This window comes from Acomys russatus, chromosome 4 (assembly GCF_903995435.1).
Source record: "Acomys russatus chromosome 4, mAcoRus1.1, whole genome shotgun sequence".
In the NCBI taxonomy this organism is placed as follows: Eukaryota; Metazoa; Chordata; class Mammalia; order Rodentia; family Muridae; genus Acomys; species Acomys russatus.
In genome coordinates, this window is record NC_067140.1 from 71,623,136 (window position 1) to 71,649,799 (window position 26,664).

The window sequence follows — 26,664 nt, forward strand, 5'->3', positions numbered from 1 at the left end:
GTGACAGGATATTCGATAATCTCCGGGGAACCGAGTCCATATTTAGCCTGACAGCAAGAGAGGCCTGATGATGAGAAATGAAGCAGTTTTTTTTAAGTTCCTAGCTCATCGCTTGCTTCTCTCAGCACCCAGGCCTCACCTGTTTGTTGAAGCTTTTGATGCTATTTGCAGTTCTCAGAAAACGGCCTTTGCTAGCTGCAGAAAGGAAAGGTGCCTCTCAGAGCTCTTCCGTCTTCCATCAGAAAGCTGTTAGCAATGACTGAAACACTCGGTGGCAGTAAAACCCATTAACTTCACACCCAACAGGATGGCTCTTACAGTAAAAAAAAAAAATCGGTGCTCCTGAGTATGTACACGTTACCACCCTCGTGCCCTGTTGGGAGAAATGTAAAGTGACACTGCTATCGTGACAAGTAGCACGGCGGTGTCTTTAAAAGTTGAAAGAATCCTCATGTGATCCTGCAGTTCTGCTTGTAGGCGTTTGTGCAAAATAATTTAAATCATTATTTACAGCATCGAAAATTAAGGTGTTCGTCAGCACAAGAATGGGTGGATGAATTATGGTATGTACAGACAATGCAGTTCTGCCTTTAAAAGACAAAATTTGACACATGTTAAATGAGAACGGTATGCCTGGAGAAGTAAGCCAATCAGAGCATGGCAAGTCCTGTGTGATTATTCTTGTTTGAGATACTTAGCATAGTCAAAAGCATCGACTAGGAAAAGAGACTCGTGACTGGCGAGGGCCAAGGGGAGAGGCACAGGTGGCGATGATCACTGCCCTGAGACAGAAATAATTTTGTTCCGTACGTTTTAACTGAAATTGAAATGAGAAGACAGGAAATAGCAAAACCCACACTACACCATTACATGTAGTTACCAGCTCAGTCAGGTCTCACAGAGATGAAACCTCTTGTCCGTATGGTGTGAAGCCTGCTGCTGCTGGGCAGTGCTGCACTACAGGAACTTCTGGGACGATGACAAGTGTTTCTCCTGCACACTCTCAGCACCGTGCCTAGCGGCCTTGCCATTGTTTTGGGGAACTTTAGTGTCAGCTGAGACGTCCGATTTTAGATTTTAAACTTAAGGAATCACGTTAATCAACCACAATGTTACTGCCCATTCCAAAATAAGCTCTTTTCTCTTGGCACTAGCTAAAACCTAAGGAGGTAAGGAGTGGGTTGGGGAGGGGCCTTGGTTCTGTTTATTCCCAAGTACCAATTTGCTACAAAGATGCTGCCAGTGTGTCATTCTTTTATGGCATTCGCTGGCATTAGACGTTGGATCCAAGAGCAATGCTGGCCTTAGTTCCCGGGCTAGCCTTTTCTAGTAAAATGACCTTTTACAGACCCAAAGTTCTTCCCTGCCATGCCCAATCAGTCTTCACATTTCCTTGTAAACCCCTGCCGTGATGGTATGAGCTACAGCTGAGGATCAAGTCCTTATACAGAAATTGTGTGAACACAAGCCCTGCTTGTTCTGGGGACCCTGGCAGCAGGCAAGGAATCTTTTACTTTTTAAGGCTTTGCTGGAAAACTCAGACAGGTAAGCTATGTGAACAGCCCAGATGGAATGAATCAGACATTGCCATGAAGGGCTGCATCGCATTTGTCCTCTAAAATGGAATAGGCAGACGTATCAGCGCATACTGTATAGCACTGCTTACAGAGAGCTGAGCAACTCAAATAGTAAGAGACATATTCAAACAGGCTGCAAGTAGAAAGCTTAGCAAGCCAACCAGTGGATGTCATCCCACGGAAGCAATCCAGGCTTTCATGGCATCATAGACACCACATTTATCTTTATGGGACGAATGAAAGCTGTGTATAAAAGAGTAAAATACAGCCGTGTACAATACAGACGCTAAGAGTTTGTAGTTTTATTACACAGAGGAGGCAGACTTAGACTGTCTAATAAAAACACAGAAGATGGCTCACTGTGGATTTTTTTTTCCTTCTTTTTCTCTCTCTTCCTTTTTCAGCAATGGGTAGAAGGCCTGAGATCAATCATTCACAACTTCAGGGCAAACAATGTCAGTCCGATGACATGCCTCAAGAAACAGTGAGTCTCATTTGCAGTATTCTTTGTTCATAGGCATTATTTAGGAAGTGTCCCGCCTAGGAGGTAAAGGCTGCGTCATGTAGGTCAATGCCTGTCTCTCCTTCTGTACCCCTGAGTTTGGAAGTTGACCAACCCGCACACATGCATTTAAACAACTTAGCAAGGCATGTGTGATGACTCCTCTGCACAAGACCTGTATCAAACAAAAAGTTGGTAGCTCGGGTTCTGAGCATTGTTTTGGGTTGTCTCCTGAACCCCATCTTTACTTCATCTTCCGATGCCCTGCCTATAGGCTGGATGCTACAGTATCTCAGATCTCTACTGCATGAAACTGACAACTTAGGGCTAGAGCCAAGAGAAGCCTTTGATAAAAAAGCATCCGCTACAGAGGTAAAACAGGAAGTCCTGCTCCTCAGCAATACTATTTCCTGTTTAATATTTGATCAGGGATCCCGGGGGTTTTTGAAATGTCTTTACAAATTTCCCTCAATGATCAGTCAGCACCTGAAAAATCTTAACCTGCAGCTAACTGTCCCTGGAATTCCAAGTGGTGTACTGCACCGATAGACAGTAGCCCTGCTCAGACACGTTTCAGATACGTTTCTCAAGTAGAAATGCACAGAAAAGCAGTGGTCCATAAGGGTGTGTGACTGAAAAATTGTGTGTGCCTTCGTAGCGACAGCAAATGGCATGTAACCATGAGGTGCCAAGGCGAGCATATGAAGAAGATGGTGATAAGCATCCATCTCTGAAAATGGGGCCCAAGCGTCAAGGTGCACTGGTTCATCCCACTGCCCAGTGGGCCAACAGACTTGTCCTTTAGGCCCTTCCTGCTCTTATCTCCCTGTTGTTCCGCAAGTGCTTAAGAGTTTTAGGATAGGTATTCTGTTTGAAGACGCTTTTCTTCAAAGTTCTTAGTGAGCCGGAGCAGGTGCTGGTACGACATTCTGAGACAGTGTGGCTTTTGTTTTCCAGCTGGATGAAACTGGCCTTTCTGACCAACACGACTGGTAAAATTCCAGTGAGGAGGTAAGTCAGACAGGTAATCAGTCCTCTGCTTTATCGTTACCACACTAAACCAAAGACCCAGCTTGCTGTAATATACTTGCGTATGTGCTCATTGCCTTCAATGTATTTCTGAAAGTTTAGTTTCTGTCATTCCATGCTTCAATTTGTAAAACTCGCCTGTGGAAATAAAGTTTCAACTCCAACCCCCTCCCCCCGCCCACCTCAACCCCCCTGCCGAACAGGAAGCATTAAATTTGCTTGAAAATGGAGCACTGAATTGTAATCTGTGAATCGCCTGGCTTTTCAGATCTATTTGTGTACCTCTGCTTAACTGAACAAAAACAGCTAACCACCTCTCTCTAGCTTGACTCCTGTTGTGACAGTGCACTGATCCTCTGGCAAGTCTGTGCCAGTACCTCCCCATCCAGGGTAGCTGCTCATCTGGTCCCCAGAGAAGGCGGGGCCTTTCCCTGAATTCAGCTGCCACAACGAAACAACCATAGACTTAGGCTCACACATTACGGAAGGAAGATCATTTCTCACAGTTTGGGAGGCCGGGAAAACATGACCAAAGTGCCAGCACGGGCCTGACAGATTGCAGACTGCTTTCTTCCTGCCATGCCCTTACCCAGGGGTTTTTTATAATGAGAGCTTCCATTCCTGAGAGCTTCCTACCCACTCACAATAAAGTACCACCCAGAGGCCCTCTAATACCAGCACAGTGGAGTTCAGTTAGATTTCCATATCAGAGGAGCTTCCTCCCTCACCTACCATCTTTACCAGTGAGAGAGGACAAAAGGCAGATGGAGCCCAAAAAGAAGAGGCCACAGGCCAGCCTCATCCTCCCCTTGTGTTCTTTAGTACTTCCGACATATGTCACCCTGGGAGGAGTCCCTACACACCCCTCTTTTCTGCTTCTCGCTGCCTTTCACAGTTTAGGGTTTGCTGATGGCCTTTGGGTAGCTGTAATGGCTTTGTGAGAGTAGCTATGGGAATTCTTGACTGAACTGTCCAGGATCATATTGTTTAATATTTATGTAAGCACTAACGGGCATCAAAGCTACTGGCTCGGTCCCCGAGCATCATCTGGCAAAATAAGCCACGAGGAATGCACCCTTAACCTGAAGCAAACGACTCCCTTGTATGCCAACCCACTCTTGGCAGATTTCTCAGCTCAAATTCATGTTGATGTTGTCTCTGGAAAGGACTCTAGTAAAGATACAGACTGACAAAGCAAGGACAGCAGAGGAGTGCTGTCCCAGACGCAAGACAACCACGTCAGCAAGTGCGGGGCATCTGAAGGGGTGGATGCAGTTGAGCATTCTGGTTACTCCTGGCCACTCCCAGGTTTCATTTCCTACCTCTCTGTCTGCACACCCCATTCTCCACCAAAGCTTCTATTCTGTAACCCTGTGCAAGTGTCCCCATACCCCTGACATTGCCACACACGGAGCAGAGTCATCCGAGACACTGTCGTGTTTCTTAAATCTGTAGCTTATGGGGACCATGACTTTAAGTACCCAGGTGACAGGGCTGCAGTACTTATTTATTTGAGACTAGAGTACATAGAAGGCATAAGGATGGCCCTGTGCTGTATCCTGTATCCTGATTACTTACCAGGTCACAAACCCCATGTAGTTGCCATGGTCTTCGACAAATCCGTATGTAGGATTCTTTGCTGTCTTGTTACTGCTCAAGTGAAGGAAAGTTTTCATTAATGTTTTTCTAACAAGCCATGTTTAAGTCTAGTTCGGAAGTTTATAAAAATCCTCTAGTATCCTGCCTGGTAGTTTTTTTATCCAAAGACATTTCAGAACGATCCTTATCTTATTGAAAACCTTCTTTTGTGTGAGCAGTAGCAAAGCAGCTATTTCAGTGTACCCAAACCATCTTACAACATCTGTCATATAGACAGGGCATGTCCATCCTGAAGACAGTCCATGTGTGGGGGAAGGGGTGTAGAGAGTACATACAACAACATGGAGGACAGAACTCTGTCTCTTACGCTTCATTTAATTTTTCTTTCCATGATAAAATTTGGAAACTGGACTGCGTGGAAACACAAAGATTATGATCGAAGCAAGCCTTTCTCCCCAGTAGTTCTGATTTCGCTTGTCTGCCTCCTTCCCTTCCTGCTGTCATACTACCACAGGAAAGGAGGCCTCTCGGAGTTCTATGGACCTCTGTGCGGAATGTTCACACACGAAGTTATCGCCATTGTTGTGCTAGAAATGACCTAGATATTTTGGCATTGTCCTTAGCTCTTTAACGTGGATTCTCTCTCTCTCTCTCTCTCTCTCTCTCTCTCTCTCTCTCTCTCTCTCTCTCTCTCTCTCTCTCTCTCTCCCTCTCTCTCTCTGTATCTCTCTCTCTCTCTGTCATTATTAATAGGTGCTTAACACAAGACATCTGTGACTAGGAGGAAGTTTGTTAGAATTGATGTAGAATTGAGGCCAAGCCAACAAAAGGGGGATAACTTCTGGTAGACGAACTGCCAAGGGCTAGGTAGAAATTGTTCTGAATGTTTTAATGGATGCGAAGGGTAAACACTTTTTAAAATGTCACTTCTTCACTGTCATTCTACAGTTTTAAAATAGAAACGAGTCATAGAGTGCACATTGTGTTAAAAAGGGATCTGGCTTCATAGCCATAGTGTAGCTTGTGAAAGGCCTCTGCTCTTGAGCATTAAAGCAAAATATAATACCCAGGAAATTGCGGGAATGATGGATGAAGGGACCCTTGTTCCTCGTTCCTCCCCCTTCTCCTTTCTTTTATGTATATGGTCTTGTACATTATTACAGTCTCTCAAATTCACCAACTTGCTGCAGTTGATTCTCTCACTTTGACAGTGCTCTGAAAGTTACTTTTCTATCTCACATTTCTTCTAACATGGAGTGTGAGCTATGGCTCGAGAGTTGAGTGCTGGACACCTACATGGTTGTGGACAATGCCTGGAGGGGCTATTAAAGTAGAGGCCAAGAGCTTCGGCATAATAGTACTGGCAACCTGGTCTACAGCATCCATCTATCTGTGTCCTGAAGCTACAGCACTCTATGAAGGGCAGTACCCTGGCCCTGCACATCAGGAGCCTTCTGTGACTGTCTCAGAAGTTGGTATTCAAAACTCTTAGAAACGTTGAAGAGCACGTCTATGCAAAAAGATGGACTCCCTTAGGTTCTAGCTTCATGATCTCCTAGTCATTTACAGAGTGCCCTGGAATACAGAATTTAGCCACAACTCCAATATTTGATTTTGTAAATTTCTTTGGGGGGTTGTGACCATTTATTTTGATTAGATAAAATCTCATTGAGAAACTTGGGGTGTAGCTGAGTTAGTAGGGGACTTGCTTAGTGTATTCAGGTCCTTGGTATCCAGGCTTTATTGTGCATGCTTATAATCCCAGAACAGCAAGTTTGTAGGGAGTTAATGGTCATTCTAGGGTATAGACTCTGTCTCAAATTAAAAAAAAAAACAAACAAAAAAACAAAAAACAACTCATCAAGCACCTGGTACCTTGGAGCAATAAGAGGCTCTCCTTAGCCAAGGGACTATATAGAGCACTGGTTCTCAACCTGCTGGTCGCAACCCCTTTGGCAAGCCTCTCTCTCCAAAAATATATACATTACAATTTATAATAATATCAAGATTACAGTTAAGAAGTAGCAATGAAATCATTTTATAGTTGGGGTCACCACAATGGAAGAAACTGTATTAAAGGGTCACAGTATTAAGAAGGCCGAGAACCACTGATTTAGAGGTTATAATAATGCCACATACCCTTTATCAGCACTCTATAAGTATGGTATGTTGCCAGAAAATGCTCCTGTGATGTCTCAAATGTCTCACACTGTGTGCTATTAGTCTGTTCTTCTCAGAATTTTAGTTAAAGTGCATCTTTCTGAAAACCAAATAATTCAGATTCCCTCCCTAGCCGCCATATCACAGCAAATAAATCTTCAGATTCAGTAATGATTTGGAAAGATATCTAGAACAAAGGAAATAGACTACTCTAGGGAAATAGTCTGATTAATGCCCTGTGACTATTTTCCATTCTGAGTTTCTTCTCTTTTATTCGTCCAGTGAACAAATTGTCTTCAGGCTGCTCAGCCCAAGTCTACTCATGTTTGAGAAGTCAGCTCCCCTCTCTCCCATCTCCTTGGTCCTTGGCCTTCCTTTTCTAAGCCCTGTTTCTTGGCGCACAGCCAAGAACTCACCAAAAGACTGTTTTCCCTATTTGCCTCAGGCTCCGTACCTGCTGCCTCCTGGCCATGGTGGTCAGTTTTCACCACATTATAATCAGGCTTATCTAACCCAGCAGCCTTGAGTCATCTCGGAGAGGCCTGAGATTGCTATGTACAGATTTCCTCCTGGTTACAGGTACCTAAACTTTCTGTAGCCCCAGAGTTATTATCTCATTGCATACTTTTGTAAAAAAGAATACATTAGGTAGCCAATTACTCTTAAATTGAGAAGATTAAATGACATCTACCCTAAATCAGTGTCTAAGAAATTGAATGAACTCTCAAGACTGGAGAAAAATATAGACTCAACTCCCTGTATGCTAGAAACCCATTATCCAGTTTACTTGCTTTCACAACACACATGGGCTCCACTGTGAGGCTCCCTTATACTTGAGTACAGTTGTCTCAAGAACACTTACATATACTTCTTGAAGTCTTCATGGACCTACTATAAAACAATGATGGCTTAAATGGATACATCATAACACACATATGCAAACTTCCATCCTGTGGGTCTGTTTTGATAAGCTGTACTCTGCAGCTGAAGTGATGCTTTCTCACACACTCCAAGAACAGGCTGTCAGTGATTACATTCACAGAACACAAATGATGAGTTGTACGAGAAAGGTTGGGAGTGAGATGCTAACGCCCCATTGAAAAGCTACATTTCACAGGTGAAAGTCACCTTCATCTTTAAGTCAAGGGCTACCCTTCTGAATTTAGCCTTTTGATGATCATAATAACTCATGATTTGAGCTTCTAGTCAGGGAGGGAATTAAGTCCCCTGGGGAGGCAAAGACAAGGCTGATAAATTTTCATTCTAAGTATCTCGAACACATTTATCATGGGGCTGGGGAGGGGGAGAGTCTCTTCCTTTTACATAAGGAAGTTTGACCATGAAGGTGTTACAAATTTGACTAGCATTGGTGCTCTCCATACTAACTAGTTAAAAAGCTATTCATCAATATCATGACATGAAAAGTATCAAGTTTCTGATGAAATAATTAATTGGGTACTCCCCCACCACCTCCACAATAAAATACCAGACCCTTAGATGGCTGGCATGGTAGGGTGTCTCAAGTGCACTTAGATGAAAACAGTTAAAATATGTATGTTACTGGATCATTGTGGTAAACATGCAGGCCAGGAGAGGAGTCATCGCAGGCCAAGCAGACCTGACTAGTAGGGGGCCACCACTTTCCCTAAGTGCAGAACTCAGTCATGTGCATCTTTCAAGGCACTGTCCCATCAGCCTCTTAACTTTTTTCTTAAGAACATCATTTCTTAGGATTCAAATGTGTCATTGCTTTTGTCCAACACCCACTTGTTCACAGGCGCCTAAAGGGACCTCTTATGTTCGAAGCAAGTCTCATCAGTGACAGAATTGGCCCTGGCGGCCCAAGTGAAGAGTTAGCTTGGGAATTGAAAAGCACCATCAAATAATGGGTGGCAGTATTCTTTTCCTTCCCATCAACCCACCGTCTCTAAGATATTTGGATTGTTGTATGAGGGAAAACAAATTGAGCAGTAACTCCATTTTTTTTTCTTCTTTCTCTCTTGCTCTAGTATTACTAGAACCTTTGCCTCGGGGAAAACAGAAAAGGTCATCTTCCAAGCGCTCAAGGAACTAGGTCTTCCTAGTGGAAAGGTATTCATGGACTCAGCCACACTTCTAACTTCTTTCTGACTGTTGTTTGTTTATACGTTCGTATGAGATAAGCTAGGCTACTGGGTTAAACTGACATCAGCCAGAGTCAGGAACATAGAATATGGTTGATTTTCTTCCTTCCCCTTCCCTAATCACTTTAAAAGTGTTTTTAAATCCAACTAGCTCACTTCAAAGTGATTTTTGTCAACTTTATTAAGGTTAGAAGAAAAAAAGGGCCGGCAGCTGCTCTTTATACAGTTTATGCGGCCTATTTTGGAATACCCAGCCACGCTGCCCCAACCAAACGTAGCATCAGCATGAATTATTAACTAATAAATTCAGTTCCTCAAGACAGCCTTGCAGGATTTCATGAAGGATTCCTTTCTATCCCAGCCATTAATGTTCATGACCCAGTCAGTGAGATTAATTTTGACACTGCAAAAAAGCCTTATGCCTCTCTCTCTGTTTAAAAGTCTTGTTTGAAAGTTAATACTTCAGCATGACAGGTAAATTATTGGTTGCTTCAGTCCCTTTCTGAGACCCTCTCAAAAATTCACAAAATAATTGCAATTAAAATACTGGGCTTGATTATCCCGTATCCTCTATGGGGGCACTTACTTTCCTCCCTCAAGGACAGACAGAAAAACATCACTGTGTTTGCTCAATGAGGGATCTCCCAGAGAAAGCTGTGCTGGGGGCGGGTGTCAGAAAGCATCTCATGTATCACCCAAGCCATCGTGATAACTGGGGAAGCCTCTGTTCACTTCCTGTGGTTACTCCAAGTGCCCAGGGCTTTACTTTGGGACCTTGTCAACAGGAACTTTCCAAGGAGAAAGATACCTTTTAATACCTGCCCCCTCTTTTTTTTTTTTTTTTTTTTCCACCCTCCACAGAACGATGAAATTGAGCCTGCTGCATTTACTTATGAAAAGTTCTATGAATTGACACAAAAGATTTGTCCTCGGACAGACATAGAAGATCTTTTTAAAAAAATGTAAGTTCTAGTTATGACGGAGTGTTCTAGAGTGCTATCTTTGCCCCTGAAAGTTCTGAAATGATTTTCGCTGTAATGTTTAAATACATGGTGCTAGCTCTAGGGCTGCCTAGTGAGGGTTATGTTTTCCACCCTTTAATTTATTGGCATAGAAGCCCACTCTGAGTTCTTAGAAACCTTGACCTAGATTAATTACAGCACTTGGAACGCCCCCTCCCCCGGCATTGGCTTTACTAACGCCCTACGATTTTTAACCTGCTCCTTTAGGTACTAACCCAGGATGTGAACTAACTAGATTCGGTTCGGAATGTTAATATGTTGTTGAGAAGTTCATTCATTCCAGTTACTTCAAATGGGTGACTTACATGTTGTTTTTGAAGGAAGTGTCTTTTGATAATGCTAAAGAGTTACATACTGCAGGCAACTTCTGTGACCTGGTGGGAATGTTATCTTTCTTTTGTAGTAGTTGTTGGGCTCCTTACCCCCTTCCCGCCCCCCCCCAGCCCCCACTACCATCTCAGACTGCTCTAAGAATTCACCCACTTCAGGGTTAGAAAATGAGTTTAGAATTACCAGCAAATGTCAACATGTAAATCGTACCTCCTGTAGCATCATATACAAAAACTTACTTTTTCTAATACATTTCTTTTCAGCAATGGAGACAAAACTGATTATTTAACGGTAGACCAATTAGTGAGCTTTCTAAACGAAGTAAGCTTTTTCATACATTAACTCCATGAGTCTGTGTGCAGTGGCTTGCCTCCCCCAGTGTCCTCACTGCATGCCTGCATCACGCACCCTCGCTTGCTTTGCCTCTGACCTGCTGATCTTTCCATGATGGCTCGACCAGGTGCAAAAATCAGCGCTGTCTGTGTGTCCATGTGCTTCCCCCACGCTGGCTTTGCACACCACTTCCTGCCGGTGTCACGCTGTGATGTGTAGCTCTGGTTCTGTGTGGACGTGTGAAATTTGTAATGTTATTTATTTAATCAAATGTGTCTGTGTTTTTGCAAGATTTTTTTTTAAAGGAACTTTGATTCTGTTGATTTTATAAATATAGAAAGAGAATAGATTGAGTTTATGACACTGTATTTGGGTTCTCCATTGCTAATTTTTCCTCTTACCTTTGCATGGACCAGAAACCTGTATTTTTGCCTTTTAATGGATTGCATGTAAGAAAAATACATAGGTTCAAATATAGTATTTGACACCAGAGCTCCTAGTTAAAAAGTATAGTGGTAGACCAACTAGATTGCCAGTTAAATTTTTACTTTTTATTTTCAAAGCAAGCTCAGACTAAATTTAGAACAGGATTCATTTAGCAACTAAAACTGGCTAACAAAATAACGTTAAGTACAAGGAAAATATTTTAGAACAAGTAAAGGTCACAGCGTTTGTTATTATAATAAAAACGAATTTCTTTTCTTTTCATGTATTAAAAAAAAGGGGGGGTTTATAGCAAGATCCACAGAGGTTCTTTTTAATCTGAGAAGAAAAATTCACTCTTTTCCTGCAACACAGAAATAGCCAGAAAAGTTTAAGGAAGGAGTGGACAATATAGTTCAAAAAGCTTTTAAGTTCTAATTGTAGTATATAAGAAAAGGAGTTGCAGGACCACGCTGATGGGACATACTTAGCATACAGGAAGCCCGGTGTTCAATTCCCAGCAGAGAGAAAAAGGAAGAAATATCCTGTTAGATACCAGGTAGCGCCTTAGAAAAAAAGAGTGGGCAATCCCTGATCTTTGCCAAAGGCCTTCTCTTCGTGATTTGTGGGGGCCCAGTGGCTTCCAGTTAATAGGGCTGCACATCAGAAACTGTTAACACAAGCATAAATGCACTGCAACGAGAGAGGGAGTCCACATAGCCACACAGACACCTCCACCTCTAAGAAATGCCTTCAGTGTCGTACACTATTGATTTTACTAGAAAATGTTTTAAGTCTTTCCAGTCCTGGCCACTGTGGCCATGCGAATACTGTGTCTGTAATCTTTACCCAGATATTATCCACAGTCTTGTGCCACAGTTCCCTGGAGCTAATTTGCCTCACTTTATTTTCTTAATCCCTCTGCGGATCTCCCTTCTGTTCTTTGGCTTGTTTTGTTTCCCCTTAGCTTTTTCATGTACTTTGGTTTCTTGATCATCTTAAATCAGGTGGGGCAGGCAGGAGTCCAGCTTTGTAGAAGGAAGATGGTTTGGGAGAGAGGAGGAAACCTTCCCACCTCCTCAGTCCGTCCTCACATCTTGAGCTAGCCATCTGCTGAGCAGGGCCTGTCTACCGCATATTGCTGTTGTGGTCCACAGCCAGCTCTAGAGTCCCAAGGACAGATGCTACTCCTGCAGGTTCTTGTAGGATTAATATCCTCTCACAGATAGCTTTCCTTTGTCTACCTAATAATAAATTTTATAATTGTAAAAGGCTTTTAAATTTATAATGTGTAAAACTTGTAAGCTTTTTATTTATAAACTGAGTTGTTTGAAAGGAAACAGACCTGTCACACTTTTCTGGCTCTGCCATTCATATTCTTTATTAGGGGGCAGACCTTCCTCATCACGTCACAGTGGACAGTCGTTCCCTGTGTTCCTTATGTTCCCTTCCATGCACCTTTTCCTTAAGCAAGGACATACTTTGATTGTTCGCATGAGACTAGTGGAGTCAACCTGTTCTGTAGGTTGCAGAGAGACTATAGGAAAATCCAGGAAAGTATAGGCCCTGCGATTTCAATCCAAGTGCCACCCCAAAGATCTGTTTTCTTCCCCACCGCTCTTCCACCTCCCCACTCGGGCCAGCTTCATGCACATTCTGTGTGCATTGGAGCCGTATCCCTTTAATCTCTCCAGAATCAAAACAGCTTTAGGCAAGGCCACTTCATATTTTGTAATGCAAGGAGACAGAGTTCATCAGAAAAGCAATAGGCTTTGGAACAAAAAGGTTTCCAGCTCTAAAAAAAAATCAGACCCCAACATATTCTAGCACCTCAGCTTTGTAGCCCTGACAGGGAGTATCACTGCTTCATGGGACCCCACAATCATGTATCAATACAAGAAAAATGAGGAACACAGAGGATGTGGCCCTGGTCTCCATATATGCAGATTTCAAGGTCACATGTTCTACCATGATGACAGAAACAATCAGCTTAGAAACTCATTTAACTAAGAGCATTGACCAAGTTAACCAGAGAATCAGTTATAACAACCAAAAAAAAAAAAAAAAAATTCATGGGTGCATATGCAACAACACACTTAACTGACTAGAATTGACTGGAGAAAAAGAAATCTTCCTATTGGCCAGTGGCATACTGGCTCCCACCATCTTCCAGCCTATAAATCTTGTTCCTTCTTTGAAACATTAGTATAGTAATCCCTACCTACAAGAGGCAGGAAGGAGATGGAGATTCAGCCCTTTACTTGGCTACTGTGTAGGTTATGCACCCCTCTTCCCTCAGTGATAGCCTTGGGTCCATTTCATATCTGCTTTCCAGGGCCTCTTGGTAACAGGTCGCCACAGTCTGATTCCCCAGGCAGGCAGCATTAGCATCCCCTGGTAGCTTACTAACAATGCAGATACACCGAGTTAGTATCTGTACTTAACACAATGCACTGGCAACATGTGTACACATGGAAGTTTCTGCAGCACTGTCTAGGCTAATAGGATTCCTGTCTGGAGTGTTTAGTAAAGTAGAAGAGAAGCACATATTTACACACACACACACACACACACACACACACACACACACAAACACACACACAGTATTCTCCTTAAAAATTTTAGTCAGACAAGTTCACTACTCACGTCTACACTTTCACTATCACTCTGTCTGGGAATCTTGCGGGCTAGAGTCAAGAAGAGCTAGTGGAGGCTCATGCTGGGAGTTGGCAGGGCCTGCCTGCCATCCAGTGTCCGGCTCTACTGTCAGCCGAGTGGTAGTTCCCAGGATTCATCACGGTCTCTAGGTTGCCTTCACTTTCTTGCTTTTCTCTGTTGCGGATGAGATACATCGGTTTCAGAGCCACCTTTATTCCTCACTTATATCAAGGCACTAGTCCAAGGGGTACGTCCCCATGGAAAACTTTACCTACCAGGAAAGTGGGTCAGAGGGGAGGACATCCTATTGAGACTTTAGGTGTGAGAAGCCTGGGAGAATGAGGAAATAGAAGGATCCAGAGGGTCCTGGAAAACTACAGGCGGGTCCGGGCCCTGGGGTCCTCCTCAAACTATGACACCAGTCAAGGAAAATATAGGCAGTAAACTTCGAACCTCTATTTCGCTTTTTATAAACATAAACGAAAAAGGGCTTGTAGAATTGAGGGCCACTTAGAGAGCAGGAAAAACCCAAAATAAGAAAGAGGAAATGGGTCTTAGATGGTGACAACAATTAAAAAACAAAACAACCCATAACTTTATTTTACCACTGGGTTATCTACGCCCTCACACACATACCTCATCCCATGATCACATTACAGCTGACTTTTACATTTTTCATTCTCATAGGTGGAAATATATAAGAAAGCACCCACGGTCTTTTTCTCTTTGCAGTATCTTTATTTTCTGATGAAACGGTAAAAGGAGGAAGAAGGGAGGATATTCTATTCTATGAGTGAACTATCCTTACTGGATTTTCTTTTCACGCTTTATATCCTTTCTGAAATGATAGCCTTTACATCATATTTCATTATATTTTATCAATCTCTCTCTCTCAGTACCTTGCTGATAAAGTCAGTTGACACTTTTTCTCAATACAGCTAAGGACAGAGTGTGGAGACTGTCCATAATAGATCTCATTTACTTGGGCCCTGCTTTCCATGACCTACTCTTTTTTTCTTTCATTTATTTTTTTTTTTAATTAATTTATTTGTTTTGATACCAACCACAGCTTCCCCTCCCTCCTCGCTTGCTTCCCGGCCTCTCCCTCTCACCTCACCTGCCCAGTCACCCACCCCTCCTCCCCTTCTCCTCTGAAAAGAGCAGGTCTCCCATGGATATCAACCAGCCTTGGCATATCAAGTTGCAGTAAGACAAGGGGCATCTTCTTCAGTGAGTCTAGACAAGACAGTTAGGGGAAAGGGATGCAAAGGCAGGCAGTGTAGTCTGAGACAACCCTGCTCCTGCTGTAGCAGTCCCACATGAAGACCCAGCTGCCCAACTGTTACATATGTGCAGAGGGACTGCCATGATCTATTCTTTAAAAAAAAAAAAAAACTTTTTAATAATTTATTGACTTATTTTCTGTGCATTAGTATTTTTGCCTGTATGTTTGTCTGTGTGAGGGTGCCAGATCCTGGAATTACAGATAGCTGTGAGCTGTCATGTAGGTGCTGGGAATTGAACAAAGGACCATGATCTACTCTTAACAGCTGTTTAGAACCCCGCTTTGCAGAGCATCAGATACCAGAAGTTAATGTCGTGGGCATGCTGTTTATCTGAGTGGAAGTTGATAGTGTCTCAGAGCTCTGGAGAACCTGCCTGGCTGTGCTGTTTCTAATTGAGCTCTCCTGCACCCTGTTTCTTGGAGGTTGCCTGGATATGGTTGTATGCAGCATTGGTCCTTACCATGACACAATAATGCAACCTTGACCATTTGTTTTCCTGCCTCGAGATTATTCAGAGAGGCCATGATCTGTCACCTTTTAAAACTGTAAAAAAATTGGGGGAAAGAAAAGATTATGTTATCTGGCAGAGCAGGCACAAAGCCGAAATGCAGTTTTATTTGGTCTGTACTTAAGGGTCTTTTACTATCACTGTTTCCCTTAGGTAGCACATACTGAAATATGCTGTTTTCCCTGGTTGTTCATTCTACTAGATGGATGGTCTTATGATGTCCTCTAATGACATTTTAATGGGAAAAGTTTTATTATGTGCACAGGTTGAAGGATTAGCCCTACCTTGTAGAATTTAGGTATTTGGGATTTTGGGTGGTTGCTTTTTTTTTCTTTTGTCATGGATATGCAAATGTATTGAAATGCATGTGGTTACAGGTTAAAGCAATGCTTTTTGCTATTCTTTTGTTTCTTTTTATTTTTTTGAGACAGGATCTCATATGGCTGGCCTCCAGCTCACTGCATAGCATAAGATGCCCTCCAACTTCTGATCCTCCTGCCTCTGCTTTCCAAGTGCTGCAATTACAGACATGTACCACCACACCTGATCTGTGCAGTACTGGAGATTAAACCACAGGGCTGGGCAAGCATGCTGTCAGCTAGGACACACCTCCAACTTTAAAGCAGCACTTAGATTGAACATGTCAAAATCACCAGGAAAGCTTACTAGACTCCCCTGTCCCCTCAGTAATGCGTAGTTCCACCCAGGGAATCAGTTTTAGTAGACCTAAGGAAAGAACCCCAGCGTCTGCATTCTTGAAAAATCTCCCACATGATAGTGCTGCTGCTGCCACCACCCTCCGTGGACCACATTTTAAGTAGCACCATGTTCATATGTACCTGAGGGTTTAAAAACAGCCAAACACGTCTGAATTCCATTCCTTTTTTCCTGTTGTCATTTATTTTCTCCTCCATGGCTCTATCCCATTTTTCTCCCACTTTTTAAGTCACATGGAATTGCCTCATCATTTCCCTTAACTTCCAAATGCTCAACAGTGACCTTACATATAAGTCAAAAGACTTAATCTTACTAGGGAAGATGCAGAGGGTGGCTGAGTGTAACTGTGCTGGGGTATGAAAAGAACCCTCTCCATCGCCTATCCGTCTTCTTTAGTGCTGCTGTTTATGGGAGAAAAAGACCTGTCTAGAGAGTGGTTGGGATTTTATTTCTTTGGATGCTTTTAAGTGATTCTTCTCACGCCAGGGCAGGTTCTCATCCCTTTGAATACTGGGGTGTACTCCATGCTGCATCAGGTCCTTAAAGGGTGCAGCATGTCTTCTCTTGCCTGTCACCCCACTATCCATGTCTGTTTCTCTTTATTTATCTCATCACCATTCTCTATGGAAACTAGGCTATTGTTAATACAACAGTTTCCAGCATATATATGACATAATCAGTAATTCCTTAATATTACAACAAAAGCATGCTTGATCATGATAGTTCGTCAAAAAGGCAATTGATCTCATTCCCTTTAATACTCTTAACTAAGTAGGACTAGGGGAAATCTGGAGACATCAGTGCTTTAGCGAATAAAGTCAAGTGGTCCATAAGCCAAAGGTATTGTTCGGTACATAGGCCCTCCTCGCAAATGATCATCCCAAAGCAAACAGGAAAAAGAAGTCCATAGGAACTTGTAACAGTTGCTCCTAAGCATCTTTCTAATACTATTGCAAAGTCTGTGCATGCATCTGGGTAAAGAGTTGTTGCCAAAGTGCTACTTGATGACCAATTCTTGCTCACATCTGCTTATTGGTCATTATTCCACATAAGTTTGCTTTTTATTCATTTGAGAGACAACCAAAGACACAATGTAATTCCATCATCGATAGTGAACTATAAGAAGGTTTAGTAGACCCACTGCCTCTAGACATATGCCATGACATATGATTTCATACATCCACAGGCACATGTGTGCACATACACACACCCATGCACTCGTGCACATGCAGGCACACACTTACACACAGCTTAGTTAGGTAGTGAATGGGCTTCTCACTATTCCAGGAAGTCAGGGCGCCCTCACTGCAGAAGGTGTGTTGCTCCTGCAATTCTAGAAACATCCTGTGTGCTGATTAGGAGAGGTTGATGACAGCAGCTTCCAAGAAAGCCTTCTATGCACTCTGCTTGGGGACTTCTAGAGTAAAGGGAGTTCAGCTTTAGAGTGAAGATGCTTTGAGCTTCTTTCTTTTTAAAGCCAAGCTTTTATATAATGTGCGCTCATAAATATTCTGTGCTTATTAATTTTCATCATTGCAATTATATCATTTTGGAAAACTATGAACTCAAGGAAGCGAAGTTTGCAGAGTGCTCAAGAACCTCTTATTATTAGAGAAAGTGAGATTAAAAATCAACTGTTTACTTCTCTGACATTAGAATGTTGTTACTATTTTGGGGCTTTGGACCACTTAGTACATGATCTGTTTGCTTATTTAATTCTTTTTTTTTTCTTCACTTTTTAAAACTACCCTTAGGGGGGAGATGGCTCAGAAGTTTAGAGCATTGACTGTTCTTCTAGTGGTCCTCAGTTCCATTCCCAGCAACCACAGGGTGGCTCACAACCATCTATAATGTGATCTGATGCCCTCTTCTCACCTGCAGATGTATGTGTAGGCAGAGCACTGTAAGCATAATAAATAAAGAAATAAATCTTTTTTTTAAAGCTAGCCTTAATGCTAATTTTTAAAAATGCTGTACAGATCCTTTGCTCTTGTTTTTTACACGTATTTGTGGCAAGGCACACACTACATTATAGATGTGAGTGGCTGACGCGGAAGGCAGCGTAGCAGACATTCTTCCTCCATTAAGTATCCTTCAGCGTTTAAATGGGGGAGAAGCACACACTTCCTCTTTCTTCACCATCAGGCTCCAACAGAGGAAGTCCACACATGGACTTTCTGAAGGATAGGAAGAGAGCCAGGAAGGCAGCCAAGTCTGATCTTTGTAATTATAAATATGATAGTCTAGCTGTGCCTTGTTATGCTTAGAAACCTGTTCAAGGGTGAGGAGTGTGACTCTAAATGGAGTTATTTTCTCATCATAGCATCAACGAGACCCTCGGCTGAATGAAATTTTATTCCCATTTTATGATGCTAAAAGAGCAATGCAGATCATCGAGATGTACGAGCCTGATGAAGATTTAAAGAAGAAAGGTAATACAGATGAAAAATAATAATTAAATTTTCTTTTCATTAAGACAAAAAAAAAAAAAAAAAAGCCTATACAACCTCCACAACCCTTGAACTCGAATTAAAATATCTTAAGTGTTTGGAGCACTGTAGATCCCAAGATTAATAATTAATTTATTATTTTCCTGCTCTTAAACCAATCTGATTTGTATATTCTATCGTGCAAGTCCGTATGGTATGAAGTATACCAGTAGTCAATGTGCTAAGTTGTTAAACACATTTTAATGACAACCTCCATGTATGCTTGGAAATTAAGTTTCAATTTTGCATAGTGCTGAGAAGGCGATCTCTCTGGACAATCTTGGACAAGGGTTTGTGTCATTTAAGAACCTGTGCCTTCCTTTTCTCGCCTTTGTTTTGCTTTACTGAATAAATGCAGTTATGTAAGTTGATGTGCTCTCTAGCTTCTTGTTTGACCCCTGGGTTAGAAGATAAAAACCCTGATAGGAAATTAATTTGTCAGGAATCCTGTTAGCCAGTTGTTCGTATTCCTAGATCTTTGTCCCTTTCATTTTGTTCTGGAAACAATATGTTGCTCAAATACTTGTCAAAGGAAAGCCATGGAGGACGCTGAAGAAGATATGTGGGGTGGGGAGGGTAGGTACTTGGAGCTGGGAGGCTAGCTCCACTGTGCTCCCTTTGTGCAGCTTTCTCTTGTCACTGTGACCAGCCTTCCTCACAGAAGCAGCTTAGGAAGGATTTCTTTATGTTCCTATTTTCAGGAAATTTTGATCTGTCATGGCAGGAAGGCATGCTGTCAGGAGTGTGAGGCACCTAGGCACATCATAGCAGGACTAACAAGCAGAGCTATCCCAATCCCAGACAAGTGCCCAGTGGCCTTCCTCGGCCAGTCGGTTCTGCAGCCTCTGAAACAGCGCCACCCACTAGGGACATTAACACAGGAGGGACAGTTCACATTCAAATTGTAACACTGGGAATTCAAAACTGAATAAGAAGTGCTCTATTCCCCCCGCCCCTAACTCCCCTCCACCCGCTCCAACCCTCCCCGTGAAGGCAGCTGTGGTCTGTTCAAAGGAAAGACAAGTGGGAGAATTCCTCAGCAATGTGATAATGTCCTTGTTATCTCTCAAGTCCTTTCAGGACCTAAAAGTCTAGTTATAACTGACACCACCTTAAAAAAAAATGTAGCTTCTCCTTTTCACAAATGACAGAAAATTAAAGCCTGTCTTTAACTTGGCACGTGTAAGAACGCAGGTCAAAAGATGTTTCTTGTAGGAGTTTAAGTACATACAACTACCTTGGCATTGGGATGGTAGCTCATAGAGTAGACAGTATGCCTCTCTGGCGGCTCAGCATCTCCACTGGCAGGTATGTACCCTAGAGAGTCTCCATGCAGTCACCAAATACTGTCTTTCAGAATGGCATGGAATCCAGTGCTTGACCTCTGCTTCCTCCATGCTCTCTGGTTGGAGATGGGTATCATATAGACCAGCAGCTTTCAGTGTCTTCCATGTACGCATGACTTTCAGAGTAAAAGCCTCCCGTCCTGTCTCTACCATAAACCAGGGGCCTCTGCATACCGAATGGGCATGTCTGCAGCACACTCTGATCCCCCTGTCTCCAGCCCTCTTCCATTCCCAGCCTAGAAAACGATTGCCTTTCAGGTCAGAACCTTTGGAATCGCCCTACTGTAGTGGTCAACTCTTTCACGTCACTTAGGATCTGTCAGCAAAACACGTGCGATCCACTTCTCTGGATTCGCAGCATGCCTATATGCCTCTCCATGAGCAATGCCAATTGCCTTCTGATTTATCCCCACCCCCTAGTTTTTATCCTGTGCTGTGCTCCACACAGCAGCCACAGTAAGCCTTTTAGAACACTGTCCAATGGTATTGCTGTACTCTTCCACCCGTCAAAGCTTCCCAGCACACTTAGAAGAAAATCTCAAGTACTTACGAGAAAACCTGGTGAACGCAGCCTTTGGCTCCCGCTCCAGCATCGCTGCCCACCACTTTCCTAAGACAATGGGTGCTTACTCTACCTTGCATTCATTGAGTGGACTGAGAACACACACTTCGCCATTAAGATCTTTGCATTTGCTCATCTTTCTGCCTGATAGCCCGGCTCCTGTGTGTCTGTGTGGCTTATCTCTGTGTGTGTATGTGACCTTAAAAAGACTTCACTGGCCACGTAGTTTTGTCCTTCCCATAGAGTTATGGCATTATATTATTTGCTCATATAGTTATTTCTCTTACCTATAATATGTTAGGTTTGTAAAAAGTAGATTGTGTCTCTGTTTCTGCAACTGTCCCCGTGTCTCAAAAGTACTTATTGTTAGAATGAATGAATGTGTCCAAGGGCCGAGGCATAGAAACTTTTGTTGCAATGCATTAGTTGTAATTAGAAATGGCCTACATGTCCAGCACAAACTAAAGGATATTAAGTGATAACATATGTGAATAGTAAGTTATATATGTGTATATATGTATGTATATATTCCTATGTGGACTACCATGTATTTGATGAATAATAAATACTGTGTGAGTGTGTGCATGCATGTGCATGCATGTATGTGTGTAGTGCGTGCATGATTCAGATGTACACGGTGGTATAGCTGTTGTGTCAATTTGAAAACTCTGGAAATCATCTATTGATTAGACACACATGTAGTTCACCTGAAAAACCATTTAGGACGTGTTACGAGACCTAGGCTGGTATTTGTTATTTGGCATCATGAAAACAGAGTTGTCGTGCAGCCCATGGGCACAGTAATGCCATGGCTACAGGGTATTTTTTCATCAACGGCAAGCATGTTGAGCAACCTGTGAGACCCCAGCAAGCTGTGTGTGAGCTCCAGAGCTGGGACCTGCAGAGCTTTTCTGGAGATGAGAAAGCCGTTTTCATAACTTGCAAATGGTTACCTGAAAAAGTAAAGGACTGATGCTGCCACGCTTGTGAAAAACTGGTTAGTCACCTCCCCATTTCAGGAAACAGTGGCTGACATCAGCAGTGGCCTGCATCTCAGTCATGTTTCCCACCAGCTCCAGAGAATGCCTTTTAGATTATTGTGAAAATTAAATTATTTAAGAGACAACCATTTCCAGGAAAGGTCCCTCCTCCACCTGAATAAAAATAGCAGTGACTTAGACTTAATGGCACACATCTTACTGATGTTTGCAGTTACCACTCACGATGATCCTGGGAGGCAGGTGGGCCAGCGTTTTCCCCACTTGGCAGGAGAAACTAGTAGACAGGTAACAAAAGGGAAAGATGCTCATAACAGAGCCAGAGGCCTCCAGTTCCCTTATCACCTGGTGGTTCATAGCATAGTTTCTTCATTTGGGGGAGTATAAATAGCTGCTGTCACGGATATAAAAGGAGAATATTTATGCACTACCTTTGCTGCTAATACTGTGTGATGGAATATTTTGTCTAAAATTTGCAAGGTGTGGGTTCTCGGGAAATACTATAAAGTTGTTTCTGCTCTTACTTTTAAGCTTCCTCAAGATGGCTGAGAAAAAATATGAGATGTGCACCTTCACCTGACTGCAGTGACAGTAAGATTTTCTTTCTTTCCAGGCCTCATATCAAGTGACGGGTTTTGCAGATATCTGATGTCAGATGAAAATGCCCCAGTTTTCCTCGATCGCTTAGAACTTTACCAGGAGATGGATCACCCCCTGGCTCACTACTTCATCAGTTCTTCCCACAACACCTATCTCACAGGGCGGCAGTTTGGAGGAAAATCCTCAGTGGAAATGTACAGACAAGTTCTCCTGGCAGGTTGCAGGTCTGAAACTCAAGATATCAACTTGCTTTGTCTATATGTGGCACGTTTAGACTTCTGGCTGTCCTCCCCTTAGCTGTCCAAGCCCAGGGTTCCAAGATGCCCAGTGGATCTATGAACCTAGTTCTATGTATACCCTCCATGTGTGAAAACCTGTGAAGAAGTTCTGTTTACACCTCAGGCGTAGCTGAGGATTCAGCAACATCAATACTAAAATTTTTTTGCAAGGACGTACTGTGGTGATATTGGCAACGTCATTACCTTTCATCTTGTGGTTGCTATGATGACAGTAAGGGTTCCCACTGTAGATCTACAACGTTCAGCCACTAAATGGCTGACAGGTGGTATTGAATACAGAGTGATGTGCTGGGCACTGGACTAATCCAATTCCTGGGCAGGACACATGCCTGGTGAGTGATGCCACCATACTGTCCATAGTGGTGTCCAATTTAAAGCACAGAGCTTCATGCCTCTAAGTGCAGCCTCTACTGCTGTGTTGTATCTCATGCTTTCTCATTTACCTGCCCAAAATGGCCTTAAACTCTCAAGAAAGTGGGATTACCAGTAGTCCAGTGCCACCAGCTCTAGCTCAAGAAAATATTCTAACATGGTCAAAGTAACATTATTCTACCCAGTGCTTTTAAAAATAAATTTAATACCACCCAAGCTGAGCCTGCATTGCAAATTTTCCATTATCCTTTATTGCAACTTGATCCCAAGTAAGATTTCATTGAGAACCAGGCAGCTTATTATATCCAGTCAGTCTCAGAATCTCGCCCACGGCCCTCTTTTGATGGTTCCAGCGTGAGGAGTGAAATGCACTTTTAACCTGTGCATCCATGAGATACCCTTGTTACTCATTCATTTTTCCCACCCATAAGAAAGTGACTTATCTCAATGTCACTGACTTTGTATGGAGTTTCCCCAGTCAGGGCTCAGTGTTGTAATTTCACTGTGTTCTTAGGTGTGTCGAACTTGACTGTTGGGATGGAAAAGGTGAAGATCAGGAACCGATAATAACCCACGGGAAAGCAATGTGTACGGACATCCTCTTTAAGGTGAGTTTTAAATTTTCACAGTCAGTTTTCCCAGACGATAGTGCAAGGACAGGAAACAAGAAAACATTTGTTTTCATTTTCTCCAGCAATGTGCCTTCATGTTTCTTTCTTCTCATTTTACGTAGAAAGCCAAGACAAATAATATTGATCATAAATTATCCCTTTGTGGTATTTTTCTGGCTTTCAATTGATGACCACAATATAACGCAGTCCTTTATCAGAGTCTACCAATTTTTACCCCAAAACAAGTTTTTGTCCCAACTGGGTACACATATATCTTAGCTCCTTGGGAGGCTGAGGCAGAGGGATTGCTTGTGTTGAGGATTTCAAGATTAGCATAGGAAATATAGTGAGAAGTTTTCTCAAATAAAAAATCAACAAAACCGGTTTTGGTTTTTTTGTTTGTTTGTTTGTTTTGGTTTGGTTTTTGTCTTCTTATCTACCTATTCGCTAGCTTGCTTTCTGTTACTCCTGAGAGACTCCAAGGTAGCATAAAAGTGGAAACAAACCTTATAAATAAGCCTTATAATAATGAGACAGTGAGGTTGGCGTTATGAATGATTGCTAGGAAATCATATAAGCCATACCACAAACCAGGCTCCACACTTTCAAAGGATTTGGAGCAAGGAAGAGAGCACAATTCACCAGACCATCAGAAAGCATGGCCATTTCAGTGCCCTGTGAGGAGCTCCCTGCTAAGGCTTCTCACCAAGAGGAGTATGTAGTTAATAAGCAAGGCAGCTCATGCCGTCTTAGGGTGATCTCTACATGTGACTTGAAGGCTAGTTTCTCAGTGTGTTCATCCACATGCCCATGGTATCCCACCAATGTTAAGAAATCGTGTGGCAGGCTATCTCCAGACACATCTGTGCCTGCTGGTTTGTTGTGTAGTTCAGGATTGATAGTGACAGTGTCTGGAGTAATAGCCCCTGGCTCTGGCTGCTAGCAAAACCACCATGCTGTGTTCCAAACCACAGATACCTCAGTTCTGTACCTGGAAGGCTCCATTCATACCGTGTCTCTTAGCCAAGGTATTGGTGACTTTTAATCAGGAACAATTCAAAATTATGCTTCTTAAGAAGAATCAAGAGTATATATTAAAGTGAAAAGGCATGAATTGATAACAGTCACCATATGACAAAAATAATGGTTTCATCCTTAGAGAATGAAGGAGCTCAGGCAGGACACAGCATGAAGAAGAGTCACCCATAAGGAAAGCAGCCTAAGGGCAAAGCTGGAGCTTCCCTCTGGAAATAACTCTTGACCATTTACTAGAGGATTATTTTCAATGTCACTTTTACTTGTGAATAGCATCTAAGAGATAATAATTAAATGACTGCCTCAATAAAATCCTTTCAAGTTTATCAATTTAGCCGCACTGCCATGGATCCTTATTGTGAAAATATTTTCTGACTTGGCGAGTGATAGGGCTTGCCCTGAGGTTAGCTACAGACCAGATGGAACTTGTAGATTTTGTAATGTGATGCTCTGGTTGTAGAAGAATTGGCTTGAAGTCTTTTTCTCTAAAACAAACATGTGGACCAACTGTCGGATGCAGCTTGTCTGTTTTATGATGTGAGGTATAGGGGGGTGTTAGCCCATTTAAGAGTAGACGTGAGTATTAAGGTGAACTCAGAGCTCACTCTTGTTTCGCCTCACAAGTCACTTGACCACAGAAAGACCTACTTTTCACTAGGCTCACACGAAACAATGGATATTGCCGTTGTCACATCAGTACACTGAGATCAACAGAGAACGTTGGATCCATAGTCCTAGATGATTCCAAACTCCACGAGGGCCAATTAGAAGCTTCCAGAAATCCTTGTGTTATACCAGCTTGTTTGTCCAGAGGTGGGAGGAATTGAAGGGTGGCCTGGCATGAAAATCCCTGTACAGAGTTTCTGTTCTCCTCAAGGAGAATGGCAAGGGCTAAGGGCATGAGTTAGCCATTGAGCACTTGCTTAACATGCACCAAGCTCTGTATTCAAACCCACGTACCACAAAGAATCGGGTGGGATGAACCAGAGTCCCTGGCTCGGCACATAGTCAAGTGAAAACAGGCAAGCCACTCAAGTAATGTCACCTACTAACACTGGAGAAATAAAAGAGAGCTTTGATTGGAAAGCAATGTCCGAAACCTCTTGAGTCTCCATGCCCCCTCCCCCAGGGATGTCTAGGCAGCTGTGTGCTCCAGGTCAAAACTGTGAACGTTGACTTTCTGAATGCTCAGTTATTGGACTGTGAATAGTGTCAGGTGCCTTAAACCTGTTGCCTTTTTTTCTCTCATAAACACTCTTTGTCTTTAAAGGATGTAATTCAAGCAATCAAGGAAACAGCATTTGTCACATCAGAGTATCCTGTAATTCTCTCCTTTGAAAACCACTGCAGGTATAAAGGCTCATTCTTTTCTATGTCCCTACTTGGTGGTGTTTCGGCTCTTCCTCCTCATTCTGCTGTTTCTTAAAAATAAATTAATAGGTAACCGAGCACATCTGTCTGCTGTGCTAAGTAGGAAATACTCCTCCGGGAGGGCACAGTCGCTCCTCCCTGCCCACAAAGAAGGGCATCTTTATGTGGCTCAGTAATGCTTTCTCCAAACAGAGGGTCAGAAATCAGGACACCTAGTTTACAGTTCCTTCGAGACGGAAAATTTGACAGTAAAATTTGAAAGGCATTTTTATATTTTTGGCCAATTAATACCAATTAAAGTTTTATGGTATTTAAAAATATAGCCCCAGTTAACGTTACAAAGACAATCTTGCACTTTGCAAAGCAGGGGAGTCTTTAGTGGTAGCGATGGCTATCTCCCAGAGCTAATGGATGTTTGAATTTACAAATGCCACTTCTTTCTCCCCAGCAAATATCAACAGTACAAGATGTCCAAGTATTGTGAAGATCTATTTGGGGATCTCCTGTTGAAACAAGCACTTGAATCACATCCAGTATGTATTTTTAGCAAACCATATTTCCAGCATGAATGGATTTGTTTTGAAATGTGTTTTTTCAGGGGTCAAGTAGCACTGGAGGACGAATACTAAGGATTTTCCTATTTTATTTAGATTCTCTGGTACAAAAAGCTTTTATCGTGCTTCAGAGAGATGGAGAGAGGAACATAAAGTAAAC

General features: G+C 42.6%; 1 protein-coding gene across 10 annotated transcripts in view; it reads left to right on the forward strand.

Annotated features, from left to right (window-relative positions):
- Plcb4 (phospholipase C beta 4) overlaps nt 1-26,664 on the forward strand; it is a 376,936-nt gene that overhangs the window by 286,090 nt on the left and 64,182 nt on the right. For all 10 annotated transcript variants that reach the window (XM_051144704.1, XM_051144709.1, XM_051144703.1 and 7 more), the window contains 10 exons: nt 1,982-2,061; nt 3,037-3,090; nt 8,877-8,958; nt 9,852-9,952; nt 10,606-10,663; nt 18,591-18,699; nt 22,276-22,486; nt 23,448-23,541; nt 25,850-25,929; nt 26,399-26,483. In XM_051144704.1, the coding sequence (XP_051000661.1) occupies nt 1,982-2,061; nt 3,037-3,090; nt 8,877-8,958; nt 9,852-9,952; nt 10,606-10,663; nt 18,591-18,699; nt 22,276-22,486; nt 23,448-23,541; nt 25,850-25,929; nt 26,399-26,483 (954 nt within the window). The remainder of the gene's footprint in view (nt 1-1,981; nt 2,062-3,036; nt 3,091-8,876; nt 8,959-9,851; nt 9,953-10,605; nt 10,664-18,590; nt 18,700-22,275; nt 22,487-23,447; nt 23,542-25,849; nt 25,930-26,398; nt 26,484-26,664) is intronic.